General features: G+C 35.8%; 3 protein-coding genes and 2 long non-coding RNA genes across 8 annotated transcripts in view; 2 read left to right on the forward strand and 3 right to left on the reverse strand.

The window, feature by feature from the left end:
- Positions 1–866: 866 nt before the first annotated feature.
- On the forward strand, positions 867–6,823 carry LOC136238969 (uncharacterized). Of its 2 annotated transcripts, XR_010693302.1 has the most exons (4): positions 878–932; positions 1,031–1,172; positions 1,228–1,903; positions 5,488–6,823. It is a non-coding gene; the product is annotated as an uncharacterized lncRNA (long non-coding RNA). The 2 variants fall into 2 exon arrangements; XR_010693301.1 differs by having other exon boundaries at positions 867–1,172.
- LOC136238968 (uncharacterized) lies at positions 1,558–11,623 on the reverse strand. Of its 3 annotated transcripts, XM_066029688.1 has the most exons (8): positions 11,608–11,623; positions 6,602–7,736; positions 5,653–5,727; positions 5,016–5,094; positions 4,800–4,958; positions 2,273–2,348; positions 1,973–2,218; positions 1,558–1,895 (listed from the first exon to the last, which is right to left on the reverse strand). In XM_066029688.1, exons 5-8 carry the CDS (start codon positions 4,814–4,816, stop codon positions 1,737–1,739), a joined length of 498 nt encoding a protein of 165 aa, XP_065885760.1. In that variant the 5' UTR covers positions 4,817–4,958; positions 5,016–5,094; positions 5,653–5,727; positions 6,602–7,736; positions 11,608–11,623; the 3' UTR covers positions 1,558–1,736. The 3 variants fall into 3 exon arrangements, with proteins under 3 accessions (XP_065885760.1, XP_065885759.1, XP_065885758.1); XM_066029687.1 differs by lacking the exons at positions 4,800–4,958; positions 5,016–5,094; positions 5,653–5,727; positions 6,602–7,736; positions 11,608–11,623 and having other exon boundaries at positions 1,973–2,215; positions 2,273–2,897; XM_066029686.1 differs by lacking the exons at positions 4,800–4,958; positions 5,016–5,094; positions 5,653–5,727; positions 6,602–7,736; positions 11,608–11,623 and having other exon boundaries at positions 2,273–2,897.
- A 135-nt stretch (positions 11,624–11,758) lies between these two features.
- Positions 11,759–17,368, reverse strand: LOC136237533 (tyrosine-protein phosphatase non-receptor type 11-like). Its single transcript, XM_066027713.1, has 5 exons — positions 17,251–17,368; positions 13,249–13,453; positions 13,126–13,192; positions 12,667–12,796; positions 11,759–12,114 (listed from the first exon to the last, which is right to left on the reverse strand). Exons 1-5 carry the CDS (start codon positions 17,293–17,295, stop codon positions 11,923–11,925), a joined length of 639 nt encoding a protein of 212 aa, XP_065883785.1. The 5' UTR covers positions 17,296–17,368; the 3' UTR covers positions 11,759–11,922.
- LOC136237537 (uncharacterized) lies at positions 15,995–16,665 on the forward strand. Its single transcript, XR_010692521.1, has 3 exons — positions 15,995–16,217; positions 16,277–16,525; positions 16,605–16,665. It is a non-coding gene; the product is annotated as an uncharacterized lncRNA (long non-coding RNA).
- An 838-nt stretch (positions 17,369–18,206) lies between the features above and the next one.
- Positions 18,207–18,829, reverse strand: part of LOC136237531 (tyrosine-protein phosphatase non-receptor type 11-like) — a 50,235-nt gene continuing 49,612 nt past the window's right edge. The window contains exon 11 of the mRNA XM_066027711.1: positions 18,207–18,502. Coding sequence (XP_065883783.1) covers positions 18,425–18,502 — 78 coding nt within the window. The 3' untranslated portion in view covers positions 18,207–18,424. The remainder of the gene's footprint in view (positions 18,503–18,829) is intronic.

Below are 18,829 nucleotides of genomic sequence, written 5' to 3' on the forward strand. Positions count from 1 at the left end.
GTTTAGAAGAGGATCAGATAAAGCAAGGCATAAGTGCATTAATTAGTAAAAGGGAGAAATCTGTTCATGAGCAGGTAGGTATAGTACAATGTCAAAGGTGTGAGAATGGTTTAGGAGCAATGAGGCCTAGCAGAGCATATGTGCACATTAGATAATCAAGTAATTTCAGTCAACATCCTGTGCTATGTGTGACAGAAACTTTGATAGACCCAGTGATTTGAAGAGACACAAGTGTATTGCAGAAAGACAGAAACCAGCTAAAGCAACAAGGAGTGGTTCAATGCAGTCAGTGTTCAAGAACAGAGGTAGGTGTGTGTTTGTGTGTGTGTGTGTGTTTGCGTGCGTGTGTGTGTGTGTGTGTGTTTGTGTGTGTGTGTGTGTGTGTGTGTGTGTGTGTGTGTGTGTGTGTGTGTGTGTGTGTGTGTGTGTGTGTGTGTGTGTGTGTGTGTGTTTTCAGAGTATTGGAACACAGGAGTGAGGCTATAGACATATTATATGGTAACCATCAAGATTCCAAATAAGTGGGAGACTTCCACAGCATCCTCAGCCCAAGCCACTGCAGTTCATGGTGCAAAACATGTACAGGATAATGGAGTGAAAATAAAACACAAGATCAGATACCTAAGTAGGTCGCACACTAATGAAAAGTACTCTTTCCTATAGAATAGCAACAGAGGGGAATTACACCATCATCATATGACTTTGTACTACTCTATACACACATGACTTATACCATTTAAGGAAGGTGCCTGGTCACATCCTGTTTACTATTGTATGGCAATGCGTAATTTTCAGTTTGGTGACTCATTTGCTATATAAAGGCTAGTTTATGCCGTTGTTCGGCATTCCGCACCTTTACAGTCAATAAATACTGATTGTGAATAAGACTGGAAAGAGCTATGCAGTTTTGCAGTTCCAGTTCTGACTTGGGGGTTAGTGTGTATGTGTGTGTTGTGTGTGTTGTGTGTGTGTGTGTGTGCGTGTGCATGTGCATGTTTGACCTAGCGTGTATGTATGTTGTATGTCTGAGGAGTTGCAGCACATCCAAGTGGTTGGACCTTTGAGCTAGTAATTGCAAGGATCCAGGCTCAATGCTAGTGATTTAGTGATTGCCATTGCTTACGTGTTTCTTTGAGCAGTGATCACATTGCTCCAGCTGCATATATAAAAAGGTAAGACATGAATCAGTTGGCCAGATTGTTCAGCAATAAATAAGCAACCCTGAAGGAATGATGCAAAAATCACAAAGGTGGGACCAAGATGATCACTACATAATTCCTGAGGGGAGTTAATCTACTGAGAACTTAGTTAATGGCCTGTGTGACTGGAATTGTGTTAGAAATGCACAAAATGTGCAGAAATTTTCAAAGATTGTGGCTAGGTTTCTTATCAGTAACACACCTGTACACAGATAAACAACTTCTATACAAATATGTACATATTAAAGCATTCTCTAAATAATATTGTCTGATAATGAGCCTGCATGCATGGTGTTAACTGGGGAAACAAATTCCCATAAAATGGCCCAAGTGATACCCACATTAACATGGTTCCAGTGGAATTAGCCACAATTTTAGTGGTTCTTCTTATGTGAAAAAATTAAGATCACAAAACCCTTAATACGTTATCTAAATGCAGCTAATGCTTCGCATTACAAAAGTACACAAAAACCTCAACTAAAAAGACATGTATAAGAAGCTTACAAATGTTACATCTAGTAACTCAAGTAATGGATTTTAAACCAAGGCACAAGGTTCCAGTTGGTACTGCCAGGTATGTGAGCTGATCCTCAACTTGTACAAAAGATCACTACTATTGTCAGCCATGCTTAATGCATAAATGTACTTGTATTCTTCAGGAGAAAATTCTAAGCAGACTTTGTTGGAAGCAGTCATCTATGAAGGTACATACAACTCCAACGCAATCATTGTACATGTGTACCATACATCACATTGTATAGTGTGACCCTTACCCTAATGTTTTGTAGACTACTTGCAGCAACTTGTAAGTTGATTAGTAATGAAGTTATCTTTTCAAGTAGCTCATTGGTTAACACATCTTTGTGAAGCAAGACCTCTTGTAGTTGATATTTGTAAGAATTAATATCAGTGTAATATCTACAGGTTAAACTCATCCCATTTAATACGCGTTGTGTGTTGTTGATGGACATGGAGTAGTTATTCTCCATGATTATTATGACTTTTCCATAATCGTCCTGCTGGAAATTAATATACAAAATAATCCATAATGCACAGACTAACTACCACCTTACCCTGTCAATGGTATCAAACATCTCCTCTGATACATTAAAAAATCTTTCTCTGTGTTTTGTGAAGCAGTTGTCTTCACTGTTGACCATAGTACATGTAGTAACAGTAATCAGTGAGAAAAATAAATAAAACATCTTACCCCAACAACTAACTAGCTATGATCCAGCCTGTGAGATCTTGATACATTTTATAGTAATCCGTAGTATTTCAAACATGATTGTGATTAGCTGACAACTCCTCTAAATGTACTTATCACATCCTTGCTAAGATGGTATTGCAAACGTATTTGGTGATAAGTCCAAAAATTTTAAATTAACAATTTGCAGTTCACGGTACATGTGGACAGGAGCTTATTTTTATTTTTCATTGTAAAGAAAATGCCGAATTAGCATTGCAAACCTATTTTATAGTCTATAGTCCCTACAGTTGCTATAATTCTTTTGCTTTTTTGTGCAAAACAGTAATATTGATGTTTGTACTGCCATAGCTAACTAAAACTACTGTAACACGAGTTTTCCACTTGGACCACCTACAAGCTACAGGTGCTGTTAGATCTCTATGAATATAGAGTCATTAACAATCAGCATATTAGCCATTTTTCAACCAACTTAAACATTATGACGTGTATATATATCCACACAAAAACAGCCAAGCTGTGAAAAAATGGTGCGGCCTTAAAAAGCCTGGGTGAAAAAAGTTGTGAAATCAAAGGTGGCGGCCAAGAAATGGCTGCAATGATGTTAATGCTAATAAATTTTAACAATGCACACAGCCATTATTAAAATTTTTAGCATTAACATCATTGCAGCCATTTCTTGGCCGCCACCTTTGATTTCACAACTTTTTTTCACCCAGGATTTTTAAGGCCGCACCATTTTTTCACAGCTTGGCTGTTTTTGTGTGGATTTCACTCCTTTTTGTACTTTACAAGGCCCCAAAACGAGCCTATGGCTGACTTTGAGGTTTGTCTTTACTCACATTTCTTCTTTTCTATGTAGATAAAATGATGATTATTGAAGACAGACTTATAACTGTATTTCATTGCGTGATTTAATTCAATATTTGATAATATTATTGTAATACTCTAATAGAGTGCACATTTTTTTTGAGGACTTCTAATAGAACATACATAGAATGTTCTAGAACAGTCTAGAACTTCTATTGGTAGATCTATGAAATTACAAACGTTTGACTATAAGCAGATTTCAACTAGAAATTTCATTTATAAAGCAGAAATTAAGTGAGGTGATCAGTCAAGGTAGCAGTGGTTCAGTGGTTAAGGATGCAGGTGTTAGGTATGGAGGTCCCTGGTTCGAACTCTGGTAATTATTTTTTTCGACATTTTTTGCACACCTTTTTTACCCCGTGGTGACTGCTATCTCGATCCCGCGATTTTACACTTGCTTAGTTTTTGCTTTATAACTTTGTCGCTGTAACTCTATTGCTATTCAAACTATCAAAAGGCACTGCTACGATGATCAGCCTATCTACACACCAATTTTCAAGTTATTTCTACGCTTGGTTTACCCTGTAGCCGTGACAGAAGTTTGATCTGTTTTTACGTGAATAAACGTCCATAATTCCTTGAATACTACTCAGACTTACAACAAACTTGGTACGTGAATCCACCGTTACACGTTCTTAATTTGTGCCAAAGATCGAGGCAATCGAGTTACACGTTTGCATTTTATAGCAATTTTTGCAAAGTGTGCGAAAAGAAATCGAAGCCCCCCGTAGCCCCCCGTACGGCATAAGAAGAAAAAAACGAAGAAATTAAAACGAAATTTTGGACGCCCATATCTCGAAAATGGCTGTTGCGAATTTAATCTAATTTGCTGTGTGGCGTACCCTACCTGGGGGACAGCTATAATGCAAAAATAGTGTGCTTTGGAGAAGAGGCCATGGAGCTATGCATGCGTGAAAAAGCTGTTTTCTTTCTTCCTGTAAATATACTCACGGTGTGGTCGCCGGCTTTCTTGGCCGCACGACACACTACCGTGTGTCTTGATTTCAGTCACATCTCTCGTAACCATGTTATAACTATATCATATATACAGTGGGAATTCTAATTGTGAGCATCAGAACAGTGCTATACCAATTATTGCACATGATTAATAGTCCCTAATAGTGTATATACACATTTCTTTTGCTATTGTCACTACATCAATGTCTATATACTTTCTGAAGGATTTTTCCCCACACAATTAAATGCAATTAACCAGGGTTGTTAGAGGGGAAAATTTTAGATCCCCTCAAAAAATGTCAGTGATAATAATTATAGGTTGAGCTACTTCTTAAAATGGTCAAAAATGCCCTCAGATTCAATCTCAAACAGTCAGGTTAAACTTTAAAAGAGCAAACACAACCTTAACAATTAACAAAAACTATGGCCCATTAAAATAACTCCTGTACAATCAAACACAAGAGGCTAACAAACAAAAGCCATTCTTTAATTATGTATTTTGCATTACTAAATGATGTGATAACTTTAAAATTATTTCTTAGTAATAAGTTATGATAATGAAGTACTTCTGATGTTGCTCCATAGCTGCAGTAGAAAACTGAATAATCGTATCTCATAGTTGTTCAGAGCTAGCCATGCATGCATGCCCAGAGTCTCGTGATCCTCCAGCAACATCAGTTTAGTAGCCACAACAGCTGGGATCCAGAACCTTATCTGCAAGAAACCTGTGTAATTGTCATTAGCTAGGGAGTTGCTGTCTCATATAGTGTTGCTTGACTTACCACATCACTGAAAGTTAGCATAGAAGCTCAAACTACAGACCACAGCTATCCTTTCCTTTACACATATGGATCATTGACTCTATATTATATAATATATTTTTAGTAAAAAAATGTACTATAGCTGCATGCACTAACTAAGGTGGACTGATAGTTTATTTTGCAGCTTAAGAGCAGTCAAAAAAGGTTAACATTAAATTACATGCTGCTATGCAATGCAATTAAAATACTTACAACAATACCTAGCTCAACAATGTCAGGCTACTATAATAAAACACGCATAATAATTACGCTGAAGTCAAACAAATTGCTCATGCTGTATGCAAATGATCGGCCACTAATACTAGCCTCACTGCATGTGGCTGTAATATAAAGGTCCATATAATGACAATGCAGGGACTGCTATAGTCATGTGTGAAAGAGTAAAAATGATTCCAAAGTCTGTGATTTAAAGCTATTATGGTTTTCACAATAGGTAGAACAGTTAAAGTGTGACAAAATGTAGCAGAGATCTCTACTTCAGCACTACCATTATCTGCATAGAAGAATGGTGGGAGTATCCCAAAACCATGTAACTAAATGTCAAGGCTGGTATCACTGACATGGACTTAGGGTGCTGTCTTGTACTTCAGTTTCTCACCAATTAATGGAAGATCTGAGAGTTTCAACCATAACACTGTGACAGAGTACTTATGTGGTATTGTCAGGTATGTCACTGCAGGGGAAGAAACCATATGAGGACTTTAAACTTAGTACCACAAACACAATGTGATGGCTATAACATAAAGGCGGTAACACTTACAGGCTGTGTACTTCATACAGGAAATTTGTAGTGAAATCTTTGATTGGCCATAAATATTGTGTCAGACATTTGAATTGAAAATATTTCTAGCACGACGAGTAGTACTACAGATAAGCTAAATTTCAAGAATTTGTGCAATTCCATTCTTGAGTTATTAAACATTTTTGGGGGTTCAGCTCAAAGTGTACATACTATAGTATGTGATTAAGAATGAATGTCCATTCAATGAACAATCACATGCATGTAGATACATGCTGAATAACAGAAATTATATACTGGTAACTCACTCATCAGTACATATGCTCAAAAACTGTGTCAGATTAGAGAGGTATCCTGGATTATAGAGGTGTCAGATTAGAAAGTTCGTACAGTGGTTAGCTAGGAGTACTAAATAATTAGTGCACCGATGTATGTATTATTTGAGTGCTTGGCGCCAGGTCAAAACCTAATCTGGTGTATGTGGTTGCTTATTGAGTATGTTAGACATGGCAATTATGAGGTAGGTGTGAGAGAATTGAACAATTATACCACTGGTCTGAGTTTTTCAATCTGCATTTGACAGGTTATAATGCTAGCAATGATTCCATCTTCCTGTATTAATCTTTTCAGATGTATGGAGCAAACAAATCTATAGGCAACTTACAACCATGTGCTGTGTGTCTGCATGAGTGAAGACCTGTAGATGCTAGGCTATGTATATATAAGGAAGTAAGAATTGACACTGAAACTATGTTGAATGCAGAAAAAATCCCAAACTAGGTGGTGACTTGATAACCAAACAACTTACTGAATCTAGGTAGCTAAGCACCTAGGAGCTCAGCAAACAAGTAGTCATAACCTGGCCAGTACTAACGCACAAACACATTGCATCATATTTGTCATAAAAGCCACTGTGTAGGCCTGGTTAGACACCAATCAGACCTACACATTCAAATATTATTTGCAATATACAACTGTGATGTCTAAATTATTAAAATACCTTAAATGATCAGTCTAAAGACTTGCAATATGATACCATTACAGTCAACCAAATATAGATACTATAATCTGTGATTACGTATGTATGTACAGTAGCTTATTTCAGCGATGAATGTAAACTGTTGACCATGAATCAAATAAAAGTACATAGCTTCACTACCATGCATGCATAAATTGTAATCACATACAAGTATGGCTGTAGTGAGTCAGTGAATCATGCCAAGCTACATATAAGTGTTTTAGCTACAGTACAACAATAAAACAAATAGTGAACAGTTCAGTCATGCTATTATAAATGCACTTATCAGAAATTGTGGCAGAGTTGGTAAATACACACAATATCACAGTTGATATACTGTATGTATGTGTGCTATGCTGACAGACTCTGTCAATTGTGTAGAAATTTTCAAATGGTGGTGCATGCTTTGCTTTAAAAGATTATTAGTTGCCTTGAAATAATAATGTAGAGTCTTTACATATGCAACCCTATAACTTCCTTAATCAACTAGTTTAGCAATATAGATTATTTGCATTGAGTATAATCATAGCAGAATTATTGCCACATTCTGTAAGAGAACAATTAAAAAGAATTCTCTAACATACGTAGCTACATAGTATATTCATGCTGTGTCATCATAATGCGTAGCTTGTTTCAATAGTCTGACACAGTGCAGCAGCTCAATAATGACATTCATCTAACTCTGGCCAAGACTTAACTTGTAAATATATAGACACAGATTAGTTGTGTCCATAGTATGGTAACATATATAGTGTATAGGAAACTGATTTATTGGTTATGTCCACAGCAGTTAGGCAACCATAAGTGCATGTACATCCCATCAATCCTTCAAGTTCAGTTCCCAAATAATCCATTCCACAGATTTTTTGCACTCGTGAATCCCTTTACTGATGAATGTTGTTAAAGAAACCAGCTAACCTGTATACTATAGAGAGTAAATAAGCTGCATTGAGTATGCGTATTTGTAAACAAAATACTATAATTATTATAGCAATCAAGTTTTTAACAAATGTGATAAAATGTCACAGTTGCATGACTGTAATTCCATCAAGTCATCAACGGAGAAAATTAGCTATAAATAAATTTGGTGATTCAGAACAAAATAAGAAGTTTAACTGTACATAAAAGGTTTGAAAAGTCTACAGGCCAGGGGGAAGCATGTAAGTATGTGTCATCTGACAAAACACAATGTTCAATATAAAAATAGCAGCTATAATATATTGATTTGTTAGCTGGCCACGTCTCATGCTGCATATTTTGCTACTTGTTGTATAGAGTATTCCCAAACCAAGTACTGAGTCAAATAATGTTATATAGTGAGTATGTGCTAGTATAATATGGCCAGCTGAATAAGATAGAACACGTGTTACCCAAGAATATATTCATTAACAATAGTTTGATGAGGTGTGTATGTGGCTTGGTCTAACACAATTACCTGAACAATCACATCTACTTAATTAACAAGGTATGATTTAGCAATAAATCAAGTGGTTATTATACTACAGTACAATAACAGTATTCACTCGTGGCCTTACTAAAGAAGATTAATACACCAATTGTGACTCTCAGCTAGCTACTTAAAAGTTATCGGTCAACATGCAATGTCAATCCAGTGGCACTGGGACACTACTACCATAAACAACAAAAGTTTGGTGCTACTTAAGTTTGGTGAGTCAACATGCAAAGCAGGTTCAGGAGTGTAGCCAGGATTTTTTGAAGGGGGGTTCCAGTACCAGCATTGAGTTACCAGAAGCAGGGGTCTGGGGGCAGAGCCCCCAGCCGCTGAGAGACTTTCAATATTTTAATGAATCAAAACTCAGCAAATTGCTATATTGTATGCAAAAAGTACATTAATTGTGATCCATATAAGTGCCCCGCGATGAAGGTAGTACTAGATAAAGCCACCTAGTGGAAACAGACAGCATAACACATAGAGACACATAGTAATCTGTAAGTGATAGTTATCTCACTGTGGTATAAGAGCCATGAATCCACTGATACAAATGTACAATCAAAACAATATAACTATACAAATATGCATAGCATGAATTCATTTTGCATAACACAAGTGATAAATTACTGGAGCTCTATATCTTTAAACACTGCACACCAAAGCTATAGCAGTATAAGGTCATGCTAAGTTTTGCATTTAATGTTAGAATGTCTGAAAAACTTCATATGGACATGGATATATTTATACATGCATGTTCTATTAGAGTATACCTGACTGCTCTATCAGAGTATATACCTGACTGCTCTATTAGAATATAAACCTGACTGCTCTATTAGAATATAAACCTGACTGCTCTATTAGAATATATACCTGACTGCTTTATTAGAGTATATCGATCTTTTTAACAAGTTTTGAAGAGGCCTAAGTCATGTTACCTCTGTAAATCCTTCCTTGAGAGATGAATGCAAGCTTTATCAATTGCCATTACACTATATTACTCACTCATTTTGTCCTGCCACACTAAATGGTGTGTTAGGATCCTGCTTGCAGAAATCAAAATTTTACAGGGGGGGGTTCCTGAACCCCCCGGAACCCCCCCTCCCTACACCCCTGAGGTTGGCAGATAAAAGTCTGGTGAATTTACCATGCAGTTAATATAAAATAGCTACTATAATTGACAAATAAAGTTTGGCCAAATTTCCAAATTCACCAAACTTAAGTCACACCAAAACTTTCATCATTTACGCATTTACGGTATACCACTGAATGTTGCTACAGTATAAGTACAGATTACAGCAATGAGAGCAAGAATCTTTAAAAATCATAGCAGTTTAGCTGTAGGGATATAATGTCTCCTTCCTTAATTACAGCTTCCTGTTTCCTGACCTTATATATACTTGATATGGGCCACAATTCTCAGCTTAAAACGGAATGTATAACATTGTAATCCTGTAGAATCTGGTTTAGTGTATATATTGTAGCATAGTTTGTCTGCTAACATATAACCACTGAAAAAATAAATTTAAAAAGTACACATGCAATGGGGGAGGGGGGGGGGGGGTGGCTGATTATCAAATCGCTATATATTTTTATACCATCCCCAACACATAAGTACATTTACAAGAATTGTTGTTAGCTAATCAGAATCATATTTTAATTACCAAAAACACATGTGGATTGTGGACCACTATAAAAAGCCTCAAGATCAGCCAAACTTGAAACAGATTGGTAGGATACTGTGTCAAGTGGGACAAAATGTTTCATCTGCTGCTGTGGTTGTGTGTGGCTATTTCTCTAGTCAACAGTGAAGACTGCAAGACAAAACATAAAGAAAGATTTTTTAATGTATCTAGAGACATTGATGATGCCATTGACAGGGTAAGTTGGTAGTTGCTAAGCATTGCTCTATTATGTATTCAATTCTATGCTCTTTCCAGAATAAGGATTACGGGAAAATCATAACTGATAACAATATTTCAGAGAACTACACCATTTCCAACAACACACAACGTGTTTTGAATGGGATGAATTCAACATGTAGATATTACACTGATGTTAATTCTTACAAGTATCAACTACAAGAGGTCTTGTTTCAAAAAGATGTGTTACCCAATGAGCTACTTGAAAAGATAACTTCATTACTAATCAACTTACAAGTTGCTGCAAGTAGTCTGCAGCATTTTAGGGTAAGGGTAACCATTAATGTATGCATACATACACATATAAATCAATATGGTAGTTTCATTACAATCGTATATACCTGCATAGATGATCGTCGCTTCCAACAAGCCGTGCCTAGAATTTACAGCTGAAGAATACAAGCACATTTATGCAGTGAGCAACAAGAGTAATGATCTTATGTACGAGTTGAAGCTCAGCACAAAAACATGGATATACCAAATGGAACGTTATCCTTTGACTTAAAATATATCTAGTAGGTAATTCATTTACTACTACTTTTTAAATTGTTTTAATGCACATTGTATAGCTATAATTTATATACACGGCTACTTATTATTTTATCTTATTTTGTAACTCAAAAATTATGATGACACATTGTTGTACTAATTGTCATGCGGTCAACCTGATCAAGATGCAGAAAAGTTGAGTGGGGTTTAATACGGAACTAACATAAATCTGGCAACGCTGCTACACTATACCAGTATGCTTTCTTACAATGTTCATTGAACACATATATGTAGCTTTACATACACATGCTAAACTGAACCCGAGATAAAACCTGACTTGATGATTTGACTTGGAAGAAAAAGCTATACTGCACAGACTACACAACATGTATACACACCACACTACACACGCACTGGGGGTGAATCCGAGAGGGGGTGCCACTGGCAGTTAAATCAATGGTTCCATTCATGGAACTTTAAAAATGGTAAACCACTATGTACAAGGCCCTCTGTGAATTACAGACATCATGCTTCACTGGTCAAGCATTAACTGGACATTATCTGCATGATGCTTAAGGAAGCAGATTGGTAACTTTAAAAACTTGGCAGTGTCTTCTATCATCACTATCTCATTCTAATGGATGTAGGTAGCTTCATTGCTAAACTGTATTTGTGTTGAGAGACTGTTTATACTATGAATATATTGTATAGCTTATAGGAAAAGGGCATACCATCTAACATACACTATTTCTAAGAAGGTAAAAGCTTCATGGAAAATTATTGTTCAAGTTGACATCCAACAAATAACTCTTTAACTGTCAAGACCACTAATGCACACTTCCCCACAGAAATTTTTACTCTCAGAAGTTAATTGTACACATACATACCCACACTAATGTAACAGTGATAACTTCCTAGACTATATATTACTGTACCTCGGTCTGAACCATGCCAAATCTTTGGTTTCATATGTATAAAACTGTTTCCATAATATCAATTTCATGTTCCATTCCTAAAATGATAAAATAAGATCATAATATCACTGCTAGATGTGTTTCCATAGATGTTTAGTAAGATTATCTCTGGATTTCAAAACATCAATTATGATGTCAATAGCAATCAAGCTTCCTGTTCTGCCAATTCCATTATTGCAGTGAACAACTATGGGGCCGACATCAGCTTTTGAATCTTTAATAAATTTGTAGTGTTGGCCAACTTCTTGCAACAAAGTCAATATGTCGTCTGGATTGTCAGGCATCCCTGCCTTGTCTGGCCACGAGGTGAAGTGATACTGTGAGACGTATTTTGGACTGCTGTTCTCTCAACAAATAAAACTCTCTCAAAACGTACACCTGACTCTTATCCACTGACATTGCTTGTACTCGAATTTTTCCATAAGTCTTGGTCTGAGCTATCTTGGGCCAGTAACAGGCACATCTATCCTATATATATATATATATATATATATATATATATTGAGACAGTCAGTTGTCTGATAATAATGCATGAATAATATCTTGTTATGCAATATATGATATAATAATTTATTCATGATCATAGGGACTATAAAACTAAATACAAAAAAGACAATGCATACACACAATATGAAGATATACTGACAAACTGTGCCTGATTCATTGAAATGCATTGTACAATAGGTTCACTCATAAAACTTTTTAATACAACCATGTAAGAACACATTTCCAAGTTCAGCAGGTCACTATCATAGAGATGAATACATATATTTACCTACACCCCACGTATATGGCTTTGAACTGACCAACCACTAGGCATTTATGCGCTAGCCAATTTCATCAAGATATGACTTACAGCTGCTTGATATAGCATTAGAACAGTAGTACTATAGTTCTGCTGTACTTTGAATTTTCAGAATGCAAGTACAAATATGTAACTGCCCATGAATATAGACAACATCTTTTGAAGTACAACTAGCTAGCAATTAAATACTTGTAGTTGGTCAGTTACACTCTTACGTTATCATGTTCACTTTCATTGGTAGCCATAATTATGATGCTGATGTCTTCCTCATGTAACATATTCCAAAAATCATTACAAGCATCCCTGTGTGGCGATGTACTTTCTCTCCGAACCTGGGACTTGTCCCTAATGGAGAAACAGTGTCATAATTTAAGCCAACAAAGAGGGTTAGTCACACAAACATTATATCTCATGATCTCACAAATAAAGTTCTGACTTGTTTAACTTCAACACTTTAGTAGGATACCAAGTATTCTGATGTGTAATGTCTTTTAAGCCACCAAACACATTTATGTGGCTTTTCTAGCTAAGTATGTTATCCATTTTGTGAATGTGACCGATTCCACAATCACATATGCCAATAGGACACATGACCAACCTCCTAAAAAGTTTGGAGGGGTTTTGAATCATGCCTCTAATTATTAAATTCACCAGACTATATACAGTTTACTTACACTATTGCATTAATATAATCAGACGATGAACGGTGAAATGTTTTCAGTACAATCCTGTTGTAATCAACTACAATAACACACAACATATACATACAATGTCAGCATAAGATTTTGTCTACTTACAAGGTATAATGTTTGGGTAACGATTCTTTGACTGATTAGCTGGTTTGGTTCCTTCCTTTCTGCTGTGTACCACTTTACACTGATAACTATGGAGATGATCAAACTCCTCAGCAAATCCAGTAGGTGATCCTTTGCTAGCCACACATGACATGTCATCGACTCGTTCCCTCATATGATATGGTAGCACTTTAGTTGCAAATAATGGCTGTAAGTGATATGATATAATAATAATAATTGTTAAATGGTAGGTACAATGTAAATTACACTATTTCACCATTTTACATCACAAGAATTTAAAATTTCTCAATACGCATAATATTCTTAGTAAACACATATGTTTCATGAATATTGAGCACTAGGATATCACAAATGTCACAAACGCTAGATAAATTCATAGCTATATATTTTATAGCTAATGTGTAAGTTGTACATTATTTGTCTATACTTGGAAATAGGATGGTGACTGGTCAAAAGACCCAAAAGGAACTGAACTATTCAGTGGAGAATAGCTGGTCTGACCGAAGGTAATTGTTGTTTCCCTATTGGGATACAACCATCAGAAGAAACTTCCTTCCTTCAATCTATAACTGTCACCACAGCAAGTGAAAGGATTAATGGAATCAGTTTCCATGAATGCTAATTTAACCAGTTACTGGCTGCTGCAAAAACAGCATTGAATATGGGATGAACTGAAGTTACTGACAGTTGCCATTTACAGTACTCATGGATCAAGATGTCTGATAGTTTCGTTATGCTGCCAAAAGAGGCTGGTATGACAAATATTTTTAGGAAGTTACCACTCTTGTATTTCAGCTGGCTCAAACAATTATTAAGACACCTTTCAGCTAAACAAAATAATCAGTCTAAAGGCTTGCAATATGATTCCATGCATAATAGTCTGCCAAATATAGATACTATAATCTGTCATTACATATAGCTAGCTATTTCAGCAATGAATGTAAACTATTGACCATGAATCAAATAAAAGCACAATGCTTCACTACCATAACATAATATATCATATATTTGTATAGATCAAATTGCAAAATATTAAATTGCTAAAAACATAAACAATGGTGTTTTGCTTTAAGTTGTCTTATAATAAAAAATGTAGTATCTGCAAACTTAATCAACTGGTTTAGTAATGTAAATTATTTGCACTGAATATAATTATAGCAGAATTATTGCCACCAGCAGTCTGGCAAGAGAACAATGAAAAACTACAAAGAATTCTTAGTATAGTTAGTATATTTATATTCATTGGCATGCTGTACCCTCATAATATGTGGTTTGTTCAATAATCTGACACACTGCTCAATAATAATATTCATGTAACCCTGGCAACAACTTTTAGCAATATATAGTTGTGTCCATAGTATAGTACTGTATATATATATATATATCATTGGCTATGTACACAACAAAACTGATACATCCTATCAATCCTTACTATAAGAGGTTCAGTTCCCATTCCACACATTTTTTGCACTAGACATTCCCCTTACTGATGATGAAGGTTGTTAAAGAAGCCAGCTAATTTGTATAGAGTCACATCATAGATTATTTTTATATTACCATATTGTTTCATGTACAAATACACATACTCAATGTAGCCCACGTAATTCCATCAAGTCATTAGCAGAGAAAATTATAAATAGATTTGGTGATTCATAACAAAATAAGAATTTTAACTGAACATAAGAGGTTTGACTCGAAAGTAGGGGGGGGGGGAACATGTAGAAAGTATAACTCATCTGCCAAACACACAACCTGTCAATGGCAGTTATGAATGTTCAACCACAACGTAATAAATGTCTGAGGTAGAGATGTATTGACAAATACAGTCAAATAATGTTGTGCTAGTATAATATGCCCAGCTGAACTAGACAGGTGTTACCCAAGAATATATTCATTAGCAACAGTTTGATGGGACATGTATGTGGCTTGGTCTAACACAATTACTTGAACTTGACATCTACTTAATTAACAAGGTATGATTTTCTCTACAAAAAGCAATAAATCAAGTGGTTATTATACTAAAGTACAATAACAGTATTCATGCACACTTGACCTTACTACATTATCAGTCAACATGCAATGTCAATCCAATGGTACTGCGACGCTATAGTGTACGCTTCATAAATGACAAAAGTTTGGTGCTACATAAGTTTGATGAGTCAACATGCAAAGCAGGTTGGCAGATAAAAGTCTGGTGAATTTAATATGCAGTTAATGTAAAATAGCTATTATTACAACACTATTGACAAATAAAGTTTGGAAAATTTTGTTTGAGTTGCCAAATTCACCAAACTAAAGTTACACCAAACTTTTGTCATTTACACATTTATGGTGTACCACCGAATGTTGCTACAGTATAAGTACAGATCACAACAATGCAAGAATCTTTAAAAATCATTGCAGTTTAAAGCTAGCTGGCATATTGTCTCCTTTTTTAATTGCAACTTCCTGTTTCTTGACCTAATACCTGTCAAGGGCCACAAGTCTCAACTTAAGGGAATGTATAGAATGCAACATTGTAATCCTGTAGAACTCTAGTTTAGTGTATATATTGTAGCATAGCTTGTCTGCTAACATATAGCCACTGAAAAAACTTTAAAAAGTACACATGCAATGGGGGGGACTGATTATATAATCACCATATATATATATATTTTTTTTTTAATGCCATCCCCAACACATAAGTACATTTACAAGAATTGTTGTTAGCTAATCAGAATCATATTTTAATTACCACAAACACATGTGGATTGTGGACCACTATAAAAAGCCTCAAGATCAGCCAAACTTGAAACAGATCGGTAGGATACTGTGTCAAGTGGGACAAAATGTTTCATCTGCTGCTGTGGTTGTGTGTGGCTATTTCTCTAGTCAACAGTGAAGACTGCAAGACAAAACATAAAGAAAGATTTTTTAATGTATCTAGAGAAATTGATGATGCCATTGACAGGGTAAGTTGGTAGTTGCTAAGCATTGCTCTATTATGTATTCAATTCTATGCTCTTTCCAGAATAAGGATTACGGGAAAATCATAACTGATAACAATATTTCAGAGAACTACACCATTTCCAACAACACACAACGTGTTTTGAATGGGATGAATTCAACATGTAGATATTACACCGATGTTAATTCTTACAAGTATCAACTACAAGAGGTCTTGTTTCACAAAGATGTGTTACCCAATGAGCTACTTGAAAAGATAACTTCATTACTAATCAACTTACAAGTTGCTGCAAGTAGTCTACAACATATTAGGGTAAGGGTAACCATCAATAATGTATCAGTAGCTACAAGCTATATAGCTAGCTGTATTACAGTCTTATGTACCTTCATAGATGACTGCTTCCAACAAGTTGTGCCTAGAATTTCCATCTGAAGAATACAAGCACATTTATGCAGTGAGCTGCAAAAGCAGTGACCTTTTGTATGAGTTGAAGCACAGTTCAATTAAATGGAAAAACGAACTGGAACCTTGTACTTTGACTTGACTTAGCTAGCTACTAAATGTAGTAGGTACAATTCACTTATGACTACTTTAAAATTATTTTAATGCACATTGTATAGCTATCTCACAGGTCCCTAGTGAGATAGCACTTAATAAAATATAATTATATTATTTTATCTTATTTTGTAGCTCAAAATTTATGATCTGGCCATATTACATAACACATTGTTGCTCATGTTATGGTCAACCTGATTAAGATGCAGAAAGTTGAGCGGGGTCACAGAACTACCATAAATCCACCAGTCAGTAGTGACTTGCAGCTAAAAAACTGGCAATGTTGCTACACTACACCAGCATGCCATGATGTTTTCTTGAATTGGCATACATTAAACCATATGGCATAGATACACATCTACTAAAACCCAGAGCCAGTAAAATCTGACTGACTTGGAAGAAAAAGCTACACTGAACACACTACACAACATGCATACACACCACACTACACAACATGCATACACACCACACTACACACGCACTAGGGGTGAATCCGAGAGGGGGTGCCAGTTTGAAGGCTGGTCCATAATGATAGAATTTTTCTTTTTGGAACTGAGAGCCTGAGCTGCTGAAAAGTTTATCAGTCAACCATTTTACCTCTCTTTGCTGCAAAATCATTTGAAATTTGAAATTGCCACCCCAGCATCAATCGTTATATTAAATAAGCACCTCTAAAAATAATTATCCTTTGGTGTTTATAATTCCATTTTCAAAGGCTAATGGTAAGATTTAACAGTGAAACATTGCTGGGGAGTGATTGTTTGCTATGAATTATTACTACTATATAGGTAACTAGCGGAACCCCTTCTGGATCCGCTAAGCCCGCATGTCCGGTCGTCTGGTTTGCAGACTAGCTATACCTCAGTACAGTATGCAGTACTATGCTATACCTTCACAGATGACGCCTTTCTGCTACGTAGGTATCTCTATCTCATAAATACTGGTGCCTTGACGTGTCCTAAGTTTCGTCCAAATGTATGATAGCAATTGGGACACACTTCGAGTGATCACACAATATCATGATCATGATCACACCTATGTCTAGCCATACCCCTGAGGTATCCATACTGATTTCACTATTCATAATACAACTGCAGCTGCAATGCTTAAGGGGATGTCACACAGTTCACTCATCTGTATCACCTACCTTCATCAATATTTCATGCATATCTTATCTCAAAGAAGCTTAACTCCCATGTGGAAGATTATGTTGAGGCACTACTCAAATAGTATGTTTTCTCCATCACACATGCACCCTGACAACAAAAATCTACGACTGCCGGAAAGTATCCAGCCGGGCTATATAAGAGAACAGGCATACTCATCCTTGACTTCCTCATTATATTACACACCCATCATGCACACACGCACGTGCACACAAGCTGCTGTAGACCAATAACTACAAACAGCAGGTGTACCTGGTTAAGGATGTCATATGTTATGTAAGTCACATCACTGAGTAAAATTCTGTACAACAATAGAATACAACACAAATGCAATACACCTTTTAAGGTGCCAAAAATAAAATTGTATTATAATAAAGAACGTGCACACATTATAGTACACAAAATTAAAAATAATAAACTCTTTAACTTGACCAATAAGTAAGTGCTGTTTCAGCAATTATAAGTGTTTTGATAGCCAACATAGTGTCCACTAGTCAAGTGATATTAATTCAGTCTGTTTCCCTTGAATGTAGGCCAATATAGCCAAGTAGATAAACCTGTATTGTGCCTGTAAACAAACAGTGATTAAATTTTAAAATACATATTGACATAGTACACAATATGGTATACATTTAGTTGTCATTTGGTTGGGAACTTTTGAGACTGACACTAGAATACCGTGTAGCCTAAATATTTTGAGGGGAACAATGTTGGAATAAAAATTTTGTGGATTTGCTAATTGTAATGATAAAAATCTCCCCAAAACCTCAAAAAAATTTCCCCCTTGACTGTTTAGGCTATACAGTACCATGCAGGCTCTATATTAAATGTATAAACAATTATTTCTGAGGTTACTAAACCTGTGGCAAGGATACTAAATAGTTAGTCTCACTCA

The sequence above is a fragment of the Dysidea avara genome, chromosome 11 (assembly GCF_963678975.1).
Source record: "Dysidea avara chromosome 11, odDysAvar1.4, whole genome shotgun sequence".
NCBI lineage: Eukaryota > Metazoa > Porifera > Demospongiae > Dictyoceratida > Dysideidae > Dysidea > Dysidea avara.

Bases quoted from the DNA above. Each gene is read 5' to 3' on its own strand.
- LOC136238968 (XM_066029686.1), bottom strand. From the start codon at position 2,404: ATGTTTTATTTATTTTTCTCACTGATTACTGTTACTACATGTACTATG. The intron at 2,219-2,272 runs GTAAGGTGGTAG...ATTAATTTCCAG, and splicing joins TGTTTGATACCATTGACAGG to CAGGACGATTATGGAAAAGT. The intron at 1,896-1,972 runs GTAAGGGTCACA...GTACCTTCATAG, and splicing joins GTAGTCTACAAAACATTAGG to ATGACTGCTTCCAACAAAGT.
- LOC136237533 (XM_066027713.1), bottom strand. From the start codon at position 17,295: ATGGACCAGCCTTCAAACTGGCACCCCCTCTCGGATTCACCCCTA. The intron at 13,454-17,250 runs GTGCGTGTGTAG...TATCACTTACAG, and splicing joins CCCTCTCGGATTCACCCCTA to CCATTATTTGCAACTAAAGT. The intron at 12,115-12,666 runs GTAAGAGTGTAA...ATATATATATAG, and splicing joins ATGAAAGTGAACATGATAAC to GATAGATGTGCCTGTTACTG.